Source organism: Ochotona princeps, chromosome 15 (genome assembly GCF_030435755.1).
Source record: "Ochotona princeps isolate mOchPri1 chromosome 15, mOchPri1.hap1, whole genome shotgun sequence".
NCBI classification, from domain to species: domain Eukaryota; kingdom Metazoa; phylum Chordata; class Mammalia; order Lagomorpha; family Ochotonidae; genus Ochotona; species Ochotona princeps.
The window spans coordinates 11141173-11157239 of NC_080846.1; the positions used below are offsets into that span (position 1 = coordinate 11141173).

General features: G+C 43.0%; 1 protein-coding gene across 3 annotated transcripts in view; it reads right to left on the bottom strand.

Annotated features, from left to right (window-relative positions):
* The window catches only part of RFX4 (regulatory factor X4), a 149227-nt gene that overhangs the window by 14657 nt on the left and 118503 nt on the right, over positions 1–16067 (bottom strand). For all 3 annotated transcript variants that reach the window (XM_058673375.1, XM_058673374.1, XM_058673376.1), the window contains 2 exons: positions 9545–9664; positions 9053–9214 (listed from right to left, as the gene is read on the bottom strand). In XM_058673375.1, the coding sequence (XP_058529358.1) occupies positions 9053–9214; positions 9545–9664 (282 nt within the window). The remainder of the gene's footprint in view (positions 1–9052; positions 9215–9544; positions 9665–16067) is intronic.

Sequence of the window (16067 nt, forward strand, 5' to 3'; positions counted from 1 at the left end):
TAGGTGTTCAGTAAATTTTTGTTCCATTGAATCTGTTGTTGAAGGAGTCACTGCTGCTGGAAATAGACTTTATCAAACAAAAGCGAGTGGAGCTCCAGGCAAAATGAGCTCCCTGTGGTCCTGGGAACAAAACCTCTAAGTGGACATGTGCCAGCAAGCTAAGGCAGCCACTCAGGCAGGCTTAAGCAGATTAACACCTAGCGGCCTGGGTGAGAAACCCTGCTTGCCCGGGGTGCAGCAAAGAACATCCCTGGCATTTCTTTTCCTCCCATTGGGACCTCCAGTGAGAACTGCTGCCACTGTCCCTTCTTTTCTAAGGGAACTAATAGCAAACAAACAACAACAACAACAAAACCTGTGTGGCTTCCAGTTAGTGCTGAATTTTTCAGAAGGCCTGTCCTGATGCTTTTTATTGATTGGCAAAATAATAACAGATCTTCCCTGTGTTCCTAATGCCTACATTCTTCTCATTCTCAGTCCCTCTCCTCTCATTCTCACCTCCAGGTTTTTATAGAGCTTGAAAATGGTGCTGGAAACCCCTGGTTTTGAGACTGCTATGAAGATCCCAAAAGGGACAGGGTTGGTAACCTGCTATTGAAATTGCTGGGGGGGGGGGGGGCCGGCACAGTGGCCTAGCGGCTAAAGTCCTCGCCTTGAAAGCCCCGGGATCCCACTTCCCATCCAGCCTCCTGCTTGTGGCCTGGGAAAGCAGTCGAGGATGGCCCAATGCATTGGGACACTGCGCCTGCGTGGGAGACCCGGAAGAGGTTCCAGGTTCCCGGCTTCGGATCGGCGCGCACCGGCCCGTTGCGGCTCACTTGGGGAGTGAATCATCGGACGGAAGATCTTCCTCTCTGTCTCTCCTCCTCTCTGTATATCTGACTGTAATAAAAATGAATAAATCTTTAAAAAAAAAAAAGAAAGAAATTGCTGGGGGGAGGGTTGCATTTTCTCCTTCCCATCCCACACAAAATATTCTTCCTTGAGCTTTTCATTTTGATTTGTTTTGGAAGGGGTTTTGAACAGGATAAGATGGGTGCTTGCACTATAATAATCAGTGGTGATATGCTGAATACATGATGGCTATCCAATGTAAACCAGATCTCATGCTAATTTCTTTTCCTACATCAACTCATTCAGTCTTAACAACTGTTTGAGGTGGGTAGTATAGCTTTCTTTTACAGACAAGAAAATTGAGACCCAAGTTGAAATTTAAGCATAGATCCTGCCCAACTCCAGAGACTTTTCATATTATTGCTTCCCATAATGCCATGTGCATTTCATTCCTGGGAATCTTGCTAAAAATGCAGATTCTGAGGGGCACACATTTGTCACAGTGGTTAAGTCCACACTTGGGATGCTTGAATACCATATCAGAGTGTTTTGAGTCCCAGCTCTATTGCTTCTGATCCAGCTTCCTGTTAACACGCACCCTGAGACACAGCATACGATGGCTCAAGGGCTTTGGTTCTCGCCAACTAAATGGGAGACTTGGAGTTCCGACTCCTGACTTCAGCCTGGTCTAGACCTGGCTGTTGGGGGCTTACACCAGCAGATAGAAGATCTCTCTCTGTCTCATTCTGTTGTCCTTTCAAATAAAAAATATATAAATATATATTTAAACTTTTAAATATATATAACTTAAACGCTATATATTTAATATATACTTTCTATATTATATAACGTATACATAGCTATATAGTTACTATATTTGTGTTAGTTGTATATTATATTTAATTTAAACTATATATTTAAACTTCTTTTATATTTATACTTTAAATATATGTATATATTTAAAGCAGATTCTGATGCAGTAGGTTGGGAGTGTGACATTTCTAACAATTTTTTTTTTTCAAAGATTTTTTTATTTTTGTTGGAAAGATTTTCCATGTGTTGGTTTACTCCCCAAGTGGCCATAATGATCAGAGCTGAGCTGATCCAAAGCCATGAGCCAGGAGCTTCTTCCAGGTCTCCCACATGGATACAGGGTCCAACGCTTTGGGTCATCCTCTGCCGCTTTCCCAGGTCATAAGTACGGATCTGCATGGGAAGTGGAGTAGCCAGGATATGAACCGGCACTCCTATGGGATCCCAGTGCGTGAAGGTGAGGATTTAGCCACTAGGCTATCATGCCATGCCCTCTAACAAGTTTCCAAATGATAATTGTGTTGGCCTGTGAACTATAGTTTAGGCAGCAAAGCTTTAGGGCACACTACTTCTTGTCCCATATCCTGGATCTCCTGCATGTCAAGGGCCATTAAAAACCAGAAGTTATGATGTGAGATTCTGTTACATAGCCTGCTTCCTGGTTATATATATATACCCTTTCCTTCAGATCTTGAATGACACCACTTGAACCTTTTTCCCACTAGTGTCTTATGAACCATCAAAGATATTGCTGAAGATTTCAGCCAGCCGAGACCTTTGGTTTTTCCCTTCCTAACAAACAGCCCTTTTAAATGTGCCAAGATCATAGTACTGTGCAGCCTGGTCCTATGGAGCAGCCACGTGTGGCTCTGTAACATTTAGAACCAAATACACACAGAAAGTTAGTTCCTTGCTTGCATTAGCCACATTTGATATGATCAGTAGCTATAATATGATCATGTGGCCAGGGTCGACTGTTTTGAATGGCTGAGATTTTTTAATCCAGTCATCATAGAAAATTCTATTTGAACAACATTGCTTGATTTACATGACACTAAACAAATATTGCCATAGCCATCAAGACTTGAGATGGGGAAGATCATGAATTTCTTCCTGTAGCCACATCTATGTCCTAGTCCACTGGTGCATCATCAGTCCTTAACAGTACCTATGGAAAATACCACTGAAGTTTGAAACCTCATCTGTTTGTTACATTTACCAGTCATTCCCTGCACAGTGATGGACAGAACTGGCCAGGGCCAGCAAACACATCAGTTTCTACAGAGATATGTGAACTGGTGGTCCAGCCTCTTCCTGCCTCTGTAGCTTCCTCTCCTGCTGCTGCCGCTGGTAGGAGTTTACACCATTCAGTCCTCATTATGCCAAGCTTTCCTCTGCCTCAGGGCTTGCGTACCTGCTGTTCCCCACTGCCTCGGATCTTTTTCCCATGACTAGTTCCTGATGATCCTTCAGGGCTCACAGCTTTGTTACCTCCTCAGGGAGGCACCCACTATAGCGAATCCCTGCTCTTTTTCAGAGCTTAATATCATTTACTTTCATAGCACAGTATGCACACTTGAAATGATATATTTGCCTCTTGATTTACTTCTGTACTGATTCTTAATCTCCCTAGAGTAAAAGCAACAGGAGACAATGAGTATGTCTATTTTTTAAAATAAGATTTAAATAAACCTTCTTAGGGGTTGGTATTGTAACATCACAGGTACTGCCTGCATTGCCAGCATCCCATATGAATCCAGCTTCCTGCTAATGGCCTGGAAAAAGCAGATGATAACCCAAATGCTTGGGACTCTGCATTCACTTGGGAGACCTGAATGAAACTCCCGGCTCAGGGCTGATTGTTTCACCATCGGGGGAGTGAAACAGTAGATCGATGATGTCTCTCTGCCTCTCCTTCTTTCTGTGTGACTCTCTCAAAGAAATGAATACTTGTTTTAAATACCTCTCCAATTGAAAAATCTTAAATATTGTTTTTTAAAAAAATAATTATCTTAAAGTTACAGTTACAGAGAGGGACGGAGGGAGAGAAAAAGAGATCCTCCATCTGCTGACTCGCTCCCCAAATGGCCACAGTAGCTGGGGCGGGGCCAGGCCGGGAATCAGGACCCTCTTCCAGGTCTCCCACATGGGTGCGGGCTCCCAAGCACTTGGGTCATCTTCTATTCCTTTTCCTGTGCCATTAGTCGGGAGCGGGATGGGAAGTAGAGCACTCAGGACTCAAGCCAGCATATGTTTAGGGTGCTGGACTTGCAGGTGGTCGCTTTATCTTCTATTCCACAATGTTGGTTCTCCTAAAAAAATATTTTTAAATAATTTGAGAGGCAGAGGGATGGCTAGATAAAGAGAACTCCCATTTGCTGGGTCACTTTGCAAATGCCCACAGTGGCCCAGTGGAGCTGAAGCTAGGAACTGGGACCACAATGCAGGTCTACCACGTGGGTGGCAGGGACCCAACTACTTAAACCATCTACCTGCTCCCTCTGCCCTGGATGCACATTAGCAAGAAGCTAGAATCAGGGGCCAGTGTCATGGCTTAGTGAGTTAAGCTGCTGCCCATGATGCCAGCATGCCCAAAGGGTGTCAATTTGTGTCCTATCTGCACCACTTCCAATCCAGCTTTGACCTCCCATGTGGGAGACCCAGAAGAAGCCCCAGACCCTTGACTTCAGCTTGGCTTACCCCTAGGCTTTGAAGCCATTTGGGGAGTGTGCCAGCAGGTGGAAGGTTGCTATCTCTCCTCTCTGTCCGACTTTCAAATAAGTAAATAAATCTTTAAAAACAAAAAAGCAGCAGCAGCAGGAGAACTCACACTAGACACTCTAATATAGGATGTGAGCAGCTTAGCCACTAGGCCAATCACTAAACCCCCTTTTTTTTTACATGGTCCCAATTTTATGTGAGATACACACTTGTTGAATGAAGAAATCTGAGGTCTGGCATTGAGATAAAACTCTGTGGTGTGAAGTCAAAGTATGGCTCAAACCATTTATTTTCAATTCTGGTTGATTTTTTTTCCTAACTCAATTCCTTTAAAAGAAAAGGAAGCAGCAAGAATGGGAGGAAGAGGAGGAGCCCCAGGGTGGTGACACCCCCCAGGATCTGTAAATGAGTCATCCTGGGCTCTGTGGCAGCACTGGTATCTACACATCCCACACAGCTTAGCTGCCCTTGGAATAACTGAGCTTTTGTTAAAGTGCAGAGACTGGGGGTCAGTTATCTTTGTGACATCCCCATCTGATGTAGCGAACACAGCAGCTGGGCAGGCCAGCTGTTCTCCAGTTTAAGTCATTTATGAGGACTTTGCCTTTATTTCATTAGGCATCCCTACTATCACAGTGATTTAATTTGCTGGTTTTGTGTTGCAGGGCATCCATGGTGGGAAGTTGAAAACATGAGCTTAATAGTTAACTTTTATTGTCATTGCTGAAGGAAGGAATAATGAAAATGACATCATAAATGAGGCTTTAGAACCTGTCAACCTTTCCTTTCAGGTGGCCAGCTCTGACAGAGTAGGAGCTTAACATCTTGCTTTGAAAGACTGTAAAGAACTGCAGCCCAGGGTCATGGTAAATGGACATCTGTCCTAGTCTTAGTCCCTTAAAGTCAAGGTTTCTGAACTTTGCCAGATCATGAGGGAGGCAGCAAGCCCATTAACACTGAAAGGAAGCAGGAAGAATAGAAAAATGGGCTTGGTTTTACCTTGTGGAAATCTGATGAAATGGAATCCTTTTAACTAGTCTCTTTTGGCATTCCATAGACTAATAAAACCAATCAGCATGGGCCATACATCAGGTTAAATTTTAGGTGTACACAATATTCCTTTTCTTTCCCTTGCTTCCTTCCTGTCCTTTAAACACAATAACTACAGGCTTAAGGAAACATATTTATAAATACTAGTAAGTATGGACATCGAACTAGACACAGATCTGAATACACAGAATGCCTGTTTCCCTAGTGAGTCATAACTCATTATCTGTACTACCTCCTATTCCCTTGTCCTTGCATCAAAGGATGCCAAAAGGTTATGAGCAATGAATTAATTTTTGTTCTGTGCTCATCAAGCAGATGTGATACTGTTCTCTCTTTTTTTTCTTAGCTGAAAAATAGGGAAGTGTCCATTCAGAGTGAGATATTGATTTGTGGAAAAGCTGCAGGTACCTGATTGTCCTTGACTCTCAACAGGTCCACCCTGACAATACATCATCTGGTCAATGTTATTCAGAGTATGCTAGGAACCCAACTGGTAAGATTTCATTTAAGGTTTTAGTATACTTTTAAAGTTTTGCTTTGTTTAATTTTCTCCTACCTTTAATTTGTTGCTTCCTAGGTTTTTTTTTACAGTTTTTATTTTTTCAAAGATTGACTTTATTTGTTGGGAAGGCAGAGTTACAGAGAGAGAGAAATGGAGAACAAGACAAGAGTGATCTTTCATCTGCTGTCTCAATCCTCCAATCCCTAGATGGCCATAATGGCCAGGGCTGGCTAGGTCAAAGCCAGGAGCCAGGAGCTTCCTCTAGGTCTCTGATGTGGGTGCAGAGGCCTAAAGACTTGGGCCATCTTCTGCTGCTTTTCAAGGCATATTTTCTGGGAACTAGATTGAAAGTGAAGCAGCTAGGACTCAAAGCAGCACATGTATGGGACGCTGGTGCTACAGACGGCAGTTTAGTCATTATGTCACAATGCTAGTCCCAGTTTTCCTGTTTTTATTATAAACTCATTTGGAAATTTGATGGGATATAAAGGAAAAAAATTTAAATAAAAATTAACTGCCTAAAAACCATATGGTAGGGGCCCGGTGGCGTGGCCTAGTGGCTAAAGTCCTCGCCTTGAAAGCCCCGGGATCCCATATGGGTGCCGGTTCTAGTCCCAGCAGCTTTACTTCCCATCCAGCTCCCTGCTTGTGGCCTGGGAAAGCAGTCGAGGATGGCCCAATGCATTGGGACCCTGCACCCGTGTGGGAGACCTGGAAGAGGCTCCTGGTTCCTGGCTTCGGATCGGCGCGCACCAGCCCGTTGCGGCTCACTTGGGGAGTGAATCATCAGACGGAAGATCTCCCTCTCTGTCTCTCCTCCTCTCTCTGTATATCTGACTTTGTAATAAAATAAATCTTTAAAAAAAAAACAAAAAAAAACCCCATATGGTGAGTTAGTATTTTTTTTTTCTAAGAAGAAACACAGCATGGGGACAGCATTAGGGCACAGGTGGGTAAGTCTGGTGTTCAACATGGATGCCAGTTTGTATCTACTTCCAATCCAGCTTCCGGTTAGCGTGCCTCGGGAAAACAGTAGAATTGACCGTACTGCTTGGGGTCATGCCATCCATGTAGAAGAGCTAGATGAAGTTCCTGGCTCCTGGCTTTGGCCTGGGCTTTTGCTGTCTGCAGAGTAAACAAGTGGGTGGAAGGCCCCTCTCTCTCTATATTTCCCTCTCTCTGGAACTCTTTCAAATCAACAATTTTTAGGGAAAAAAAAAGACACATGGCAAATACACAAGATTTACATACTATTTCCCCAGTTTAAAAGAATGTTTAAAGAAAGCATGCATAAATCCCGTCTTCAGGAACCTACTATAGATTTCCTAATGTTTCCATGCGTATCATGCGTAAATCATATGTGCTTTATAATACTTCTGTGAAACCACACATAGTGTTAGGAAATAACATTTATTTCCTCCAAGACTGTGAGTCACATTGCATGCCAAGATCCAGTCGCATTTGGCAATGGAGTATTTCAAAAGTGGTACTTGAGAAAAATGTTATACATAGTTTTATATGGGATGACATTTTTAATGCCCCCTGGAGATATCTGAGAACAAAGCTGGAATGTGCCAAAATCTTCAAAGCTTGAGATCATCTGAAGAGAACCTGTTTCACATTTGTATTTTTAAGAAGCTACTTTTATGACTCTTGAACACATTGCACAGAAATCTCTGAACACATTTATGATATTCCTGTGGCCTTAGCCATCACACCCACCATAACTGGAGGCCTTCCAGTTGATACAAAGCTGGGCTGACTCACTAGCTGGTGAAGAATTATAAGGTGTCCCTAGGAATCTTCCCTTCTCTGTCTCCCTGTTCCCCTTGTTTCCTTTTAGTCTCCGGGCCAGCCTTGTTGCCACAGTGTGACAGATGCCTCACTCCACTTGTTGGCTTTGCATTATCACCTTGTCTGTTCCAGAAGTCAGAATGTTATCACAGACATACACATGAGCCTCTCTCTGGTGGTGGCAGGCTTATGTAGCCAGGATTATTTGGGACATGGCATCTGGCTGCCCCTAAAACCTTCTCTTTTCCTGGGGAAGGCAAGAGACTCAGAGGGCTGGCTGACTAATAATTCCAATTTGGGCAAAGCCCTGGGTGACTGAAAAGCTGCGAACTTCTACTTTCTTTCCCTTTTCATTTTCTGTGATCAAAATAGCTCTTGTCTCTGAAGTCCTATTCCTGAGCTTTCCTAAGCAGCAGCCACTTGTACAACAACCCACTAGTAGGAGGTGAGAGTCTGACCACATTCTTTTTCTCAAAGTAGGAAACAAACTATGAGTTCAGGAGCATCTGTGAAACAAAGCAGTGTTTCCACCAAAGAAGACTTTGTCTGGTGAAATCAAAGTTAGACCCAATGCTCTTCACCAGTGACACCCAGCTTTTCAGTTCTTGGGAGAATTCAGTCTTTTTAGCAGTCCCTGATGAAGGGACACTAAGTTTGTTGGTGAGTTTCTGCTCTGAAAGAGTACAAAAGAGGGTCTTGAGTATGCACTTATGATTTTCACTTTTTGGCTATTGCAAATAATGCTATCATGAGTGTTGCTTTATAAATATCTTTTCAGGCCTCTGCTTTCAATTATTCTAGGTATGTAGCTAGGCTTAAGTGATTCTTGGTTGGGACTTAATCTAATGAGGATTCTGTGCATGGCTACATAGCCGTCTCATCCGGGCAGCCTCTGTGGCCAGATCAGCCTCACAGTCATATGCAGGGCAGCCCTAGCTTGGCTCATGACCAACTCTTCAAAGCTCCTGCCTCACTCATGGTTGTCATGGTTTATCATATGGCTTCTTGCCCAACCCTCTTCCAGAGAAACCACCCCGTCTTTCGTTCAAAGCGAGTTCCATATCATGTGTGCCAAGTGAGGCTGTTGTTTTTGAGTGATTTCAGTGGCTTGGTGTTGAGGATCGAGAATTTATTGTGTGCTGGACCTGTCAGAACAGCCATATACAGAACACAGACGGAAGAGTTAATGAGTAACTGGTAGCCGTTGGCCAATCCAGCAAGTTGCCCTGGCTTTGGGATTGTCTTTTGAAGAAAGAGAAGTAGTTTTCCTGAAATCCCTTGCTTTAAATCTATACATCAGCTCCCCATGCAAAGCTTTTTAAGGGATTTTTTTATTACCTGTTGTGCTGAGACCAGTGTACTCAGGGGACGGATTGCCGACGGGAGAGGAAGGAGGTGGCACCTCCACAGACGTGGCAGATTTTGCTGGTGAAAACGATGGCACTGGTGAAGGTGTGGGTGGCACAGCCTCTGTCAAGATGATTTCTTCTTGGGCCTCTGCTATGGATAGAGATAAGGTGAGTCCTGAGAGCCTGGTGTTAAGGCAAGCCATTTTTAAAAAAACGGCAACAGTGGTTCTGATTTATGCCATGTCAGTCTTGTGCTTAAAACTTTCTTGATGGGTTCCCATCATCATCATGGCATCCAAAGAAGTCCCCATTATTCACAGATGTCCCCTCTAAAAAGAAAAAGACATCACTGGTTGACCAGTTTCCTATAACTGAATTTTTTAGGGGGGAAGGGTACAGAGGTAAAAGAAATACAAAGCACACAAGTAAGCAGAAAAATCAAGTCACTAGGTGGTGCAAGTCCCTGCAAATGGTGGCTTACCCGTGCTTCCTTCACCCTTCATAGCTCGCATGAGCTCATTGGCCCGCTCCTGACAGTGCAGAGATTCCAACAGGTAGAGGACATAGTCATCAAACATCAGGTGAATTAGGTGGAAAGACCCTGGTGAGGATAGATCAGACAAGATATGTCACATCATCCCCCACTGTGCTGCAGCCATCTTTGGGAATCTCATTTCTCCATTCATTTTGGAATACCTCATGGTCACAGGTGGCTTCTCTTTGCAGTATTTTCAGCCCAGCCTAGTGCTGGGCATAAGGTAAGTGCCATTAATGCCTTGTGGCAACCAGATCTTTTCACGGCCCTGTTAATATGACACTATCAAAGATGGCACCCACTGAGCCACCTGTCAACATGCTTTGGGGTTGGGCTCAGCAGCGTGGCCTAGTGGCTAAGGTCCTCACCTTGATCCCATATGGCCGCTGGTTCTAATCCCGGCAGCTCCACTTCCTCTCTGTCTCTCCTCCTCTCAGTATATCTGACTTTGTAATAAAAATGAAATAAATCTTTAAAAAAAAATGCTTTGGGGCTATCACAACGCCTGCCAGCCTCTTTCTGAGTACCTTTTACCCTGCTCGATATGTGTGGACAGAGTCTTTCAAAATCTTTTTCACAAGCATCTCTTATTTCTCCAACTGGACTGTAAGTATGACCATGGCAGAGACTCTGTGTTCTAGTTCATCATCTCCATCAGTGTACCTGACATGGTCTTGGGAGAAATCAAATGTTACATTTTAATAAGTAAAATATGCCCTTAAATGATTCTGGGACAAGCATGGATCTTAGCAACAGAACAGAACTTCAGCTATTTTGTTTTGTTTTTAATAGTACTCTCCATTTTCAAATTTAGAGATTATTTCATAGAAAAGAATCTAGGCAACCATTTCTTTTTTTCTTTTTTTTTTTATTCATTGATTACATTGTATTATGTGATACAGTTTCATAGGTACTGGGATTCTCCCCACCCCTCCCGCACCCTCCCCCCATGGTGGATTCCTCCACCTTGTCAGGCAACCATTTCTTATGCAGCAGTCTCATATTCTCTAATTTAATCGTTACAGTCTCCCTTTAAGGAAGATACTTTAATCCTATTTTGCAGGTCAAGTATTTGTGAAAGATGACACAATTAATAAATAATACATCATTTCAAAACCACCATTTTTACAAGTCATAGTGCCACCATGGACAATGGAATGTGTGTGTGTGCTGTAACAAAGACTCCTGAATGCCAAGGTCAGAGAGAAGGGCCACACCTTCATTACCAGTTCCCCATTTCCTTCTCCTTCTCCCCATTTCCCTCTGCTTTGCTTCCTAAGAGGCCTAATTTAACACACTGGCACTATTTTTCTTGTCAGTCTATCACCATTATCATCATACCCACTGGTTATTAAATGCTGACTGTGTACCAAGAGCTCTGCTAATCTCTCATCCTTACAGCAATCTGGAAGACAGGTGGTATGTGTTTCATCCTTCCTTACCAATGAAGAAAAGTATCTCTGATGGAGAAGGGATTTGCCATTATTTGCTTTGCCTCCAGAATCTGTGCCTAGGCTTATAGCAATCATCCAGTTCAATATCATGGCATAAATGGGAAACTAGAGCCTGGGTGAACACAGGGATCTTGGTCCTTACAGGGGCCATTTGGGTTGGAAGCTCTGCCTTTTTGCCTCTCAGAAAAAGGTGCTTGGAGGAAAGTTGGGATTTTGAAAGACTCCTTGGTGGAATTTCTCATTTCTTTCCTTCTTAATTATGCCTGACATCTAGACACACTCATACCCACGCCCTTCATCTCGGATGATTTTATTATTTTGGTCTAGGAAAGCTACAGAAGCAAAATTTTAGCCTAGACTGTGAGGACACTGGATTCCCAGTAGGCTAAGCGCATTTCCTCCTCTTGCGCTTCTCTACGGAGCCTACCACAGGCTCTCCTCCTTGTGCTCACAGATTTCAAAGCCAAGGTCCACTGTCCTACAGTTCCCTCCTCATTCTCCTTCTGTCTCGACTTCTGTGTCTGCTTCTCAAGTCCATTTAGGTTCAGGCTCTGCTGAGTCACTGTGAGGTGCATTCTCCCAACTAAACTTCACATCCACCAGCCCACAGTGGCCTCTGCAAATGCTAACCAGGGCATTATGGCAACTGCAGCACTTTGACATCAACCTGCCTATATTGAGATCCTAGCTCTATCGCTTAGTAACTGAGGCTGTAGATTAACTTCTTCCACCTTCCTAGTCCTTGTAAAATGTGAAAAGGAACAACAGACTTTTATTGAGCCCTTTCTGTGTGGCAGCTACTGTGTTAAGCACTGTAGGTTTTTTGTTAAGATTTATTTTAAAGGCAGTGAGATAAATATCAATCTTTAATTCACTAGTTCACTCTCCAAATGGCCACAACAGCTAAGGACAGACTGGGCTGAAGCAAGAAACTTGGAACTTCATCCAGGTCTCCCACCACATGGGTGACACGGTCCAAAGTCTTGGGTCACCTTTTGTTGTTTCCCATGTGCATTAGCAGGAAGCTGGGTTGGAAGGGAAGCAGCCAGGACTTAGCACTGTGATATGGAATGCCAATCTCATCAAGTGGCTTAGTCCATCATACCACAGTGCTGGTTCCAAGATATATTATCACATTGAATACTTATCGCACCATAGAAGATAGGTGACACTCTGAGGAAGAGATTGAAATTTGGAAGGGTAAATTAGATGTCCAGTGTCACATGGTAGCAGAATCAGGATTTGAACTCAAGTTCCTGCTTCTGAAGTTGCATTTCAAAAATTATGCCCAGCATGATAGCGTAGTGGCTAAAGTCCTCACAGAACACAGTGGGATCCCATAAGGGCACTGGTTCTAATCCTGGTGGCCCCACTTCCCATCCAGCTCTCTGCTTGTGGCCTGGGAAAGCAATCAAGGACAGCCCAAAGCCTTGGGACCCTACACCCGTGTGGGAGACCTGGAAGAAGTTCCTGGATCCTGGCTTTGGACTGGCTCAGCTCTGGCCATTGTGGCCGCTTGGGGAGTGAAACATCGGATGGAAGATTTTCCTCTCTGTCTCTCCTCCTCTCTGCATATCTGCCTTTCCAATAAAAACAAACGAATATTTAGAAAAGTTGTGCAGAAAGGAGAACAGTAAGATATACATTGAAGATGTACTATCATGAGAAATCCACATTGAATGCTTAATAAATGGTAGCTATTTTTATATTATCTTTAAGTTCCTGTTTGCTACTAATGTACAAGGTTCTATAAAATGACTAATTTGTTCATAGAGCTAGTCAAGGAAGTAAAAAAACAGCATGAAACACTTAAAAAGTCTCCATAATAAAGAAATTATCCACTGAGATAACTGATGCAAGTCAATAACAGATGAAACAAATACACCATGAACTAAAGAATTAGAATGGAAAACTCTGAAATGTATAACGGATTTAGATGGTAGTACAGTCAGCACCATGGAAAGCAGCTATAACAACCCCCCTGTGTTATAAACAAGGAAACAAAGGACTGGCCTTGGAGAAGTATTAGGGAAGATGTCACATTTTATTTTACTTACTTTAAAATACCTATAACAAAATCTTTCTCCATTGACTCTAATACTCTGTGACATAAATCATCTACACAACATTCAAGTATGAAAATCTGGTAAGGGGAAGACAAGTTCATTTCAGCTTGCCATGAGGATTTTTGTTCTCTATCTGTAATTGTTCAACACAGAACAGCACATCTTTACTTTAAAAAAAAAAAGTACTTATTTTTATTGGCAAGTCAGATATACAGAGACGAGGAGAAACAGAGAGAGGGAGGAAGACCTTCCGTTCCCTGTTTCATTGCCAAGTGGCCACAACAACTGGAGCTGAGCCAATCCAAAGCCAGGAACCTCTTCCGGGTCTCCCACGTGGGTGTAGGGTCCCAAGGCTTTGAGCCTTCCTTGACTGCTTTCCCAGGCCACAAGCAGGGAGCTGGATGGGAAGTGGGGTCACCAGGATTAGAGCCAGTGCCCATATCAGATGCTAACACATGCAAGTCTATAACTTTAGCCCCGAGGTTACTGTGCCAGGTCAACATCCTTACTTTCTAATCAACCTGAGTTTTAGATGAACAAATCCCCGTGTCTTATCATCCTCTACTCTCAAAGCATATTATTCTGGGCCTTTGTTTTTCCACACAGATTTTAAGATTTGGTTGTTAATAAATTAAAGAAAAAACATTGAGATTTGGGCTGGAATTCCATTGAATCTTACATCCATTTGAAAGGGATTACCCCTTTCTGATGCTGAATCTTTCACAACATGAAAATATTTCAAAGATACTTGTAAGATTTCTCTTTGAGGGGGCCCGGCAGCCGTGGCCTAGCGGCTGAAGTCCTCGCCTTGAAAGCCCCGGGATCCCATATGGGTGCCGGTTCTAATCCCGGCAGCTCCACTTCCCATCCAGCTCCCTGCTTGTGGCCTGGGAAAGCAGGAGAGGACGGCCCAATGCATTGGGACCCTGCACCCATGTGGGAGACCTGGAAGAGGTTCCTGGTTCCTGGCATCGGATCGGCGTGCATCGGCCCGTTGCGGCTCACTTGGGGAGTGAATCATCGGACGGAAGATCTTCCTCTCTGTCTCTCCTCCTCTATGTATATCTGGCTGTAATAAAAAACGAATAAATCTTTAAAAAAAAAAAAAGATTTCTCTTTGAGGAACTTAAAATGAATTTTGTTGGAATTATCTCTGGGTGCTTTCTTAGCTTTCACTGCTATTTTGAATGAATGAAGCAGACACACAAATATACATACCCATGCACATTTATTTACAATCCAGGTTAATTCTGACAATTCCAATATTTTGAAAATTAAATTATGAAATCTAGTTGGACTCACTCCTTGCTATCAAACTACATCGACACCTGGGGATGGGGACAGTCCTTTGATGACACCTTAGAAACAATGATGTGGGGAAGAATGTTCCAAGGGCGTTACATGAGTGGTTTTGATAGTTCTCAGAAGTTGTTGGTTTCAATGCTCCAGGACTGAGAAAATCTTCCCAAAGTCTATTGGTTGAGAAAATCTACCTTAATGAATACACAGACCTAGGAACATGCTGCAAAGCTTGGCCTGGAGAATTGTCCAGCCTGTTCTGCTTTCCATTACATAGCAGTTGACATCTCCTACTGGCCTAGATGAGCTGGCTGCCATGTCCCCTGTGTCTACCTGGACATGCTGTCTACCGCACAGGCATCAGCAACTAAGAAGGCCCAGTCCTGATACATGTACTCCAAGGTCAGACCACACATCCTGTGATTTTCCCTGTGGCCAGAGTCTGAGTACAACAGTCTCACTGGGGAGTCCCCAAGAAACTTCACTGGGGGAGATCTCAGATTTGACTCTTGTGTGTACCGCCAGTGCAAGGTCAGGTGTATACTTTTTTTTTCTTTTTTAAAAAATTAGTTTTTAAATTGTAATCAAGAAATCATTTAAATATTTTGACATTTCCCTCATCTGACAATAGGGTCTCCAGATTCTTTGATGCTCCTTCCATTGAAAATGGGGTGACCATGCTGTGACCACTTTGGCCAGTAGAGTATGAAGGGAAGGTGCATTGTGCCTAAGAATGGATGACAAAAGCATGATGGCTTCTCATTCAGGACAGTGCATGTAGTGCGATGGGTCATTTTGATCATAGAATCCACAAACAACACACAGTGATTCTTCCAGGCTCCAAAGCTCTGGGCTGATTTGTTTTATAACAACAATAAAGAGAATATGTTGTTTCTTGTGTTCCTGACCATAGGTATGACTTCATTTTTCTTCCTGCTGAAATGTATCCTTTCATAGTTTTTGGCTCTTTGGTAATCTGTGGGTGCCAAATTAGTCTCTTAGTCTTTGTGTAACTGAGGATGTCTTATATTTTGCCCTCCCTCACCCTTTAATAATAGCTGGCAGATTTTTGTTCCCAACACTTAAAAGATATTACCCCATTGTCTTTTGGCGTGAGTTATTACTCATGACACTCTAATTACTGTTCTTTTCTGTCATGGCTTTACATTTTTATCTTAATACATGGATCTGATTTAAAACATCAATGTGTGCATTAAATAAATTTGTCTTGCCCTTTTGTAACATGTATCTGAGACGAGGCTATTTGCTCCAATTATGATAATCAAAATAGTCTGGGCTTTGTGGTCAGGCAGTTTTGATTTTAAAACCAGGGCTCACCTCTGTCAGAAGGTGCAGAATTAACTGAGAATTTAAGAAAGTGAATGCTCTCTAAATATTTGTTACAATAATGATCATTATCCTGTTTTTGCTTCTTGGTTGTCTCGAATCTTAAGCAAGTCCTTCAGAGTATGTCTTAGCTTCCTCATCTGTCATGTTGCAGGAAATCACGCAGACCACACAGGGTTGTGTGACAGTAGATGAGGACACGCTCGGTGACATCTGAAGTGCAGCAGGTCTCCAATAAATGTGGCCTTGTTATTATTCCTGTTTTGCTAAAGAAAGGTAGCACAATGGTGGCAGTATAGCAAT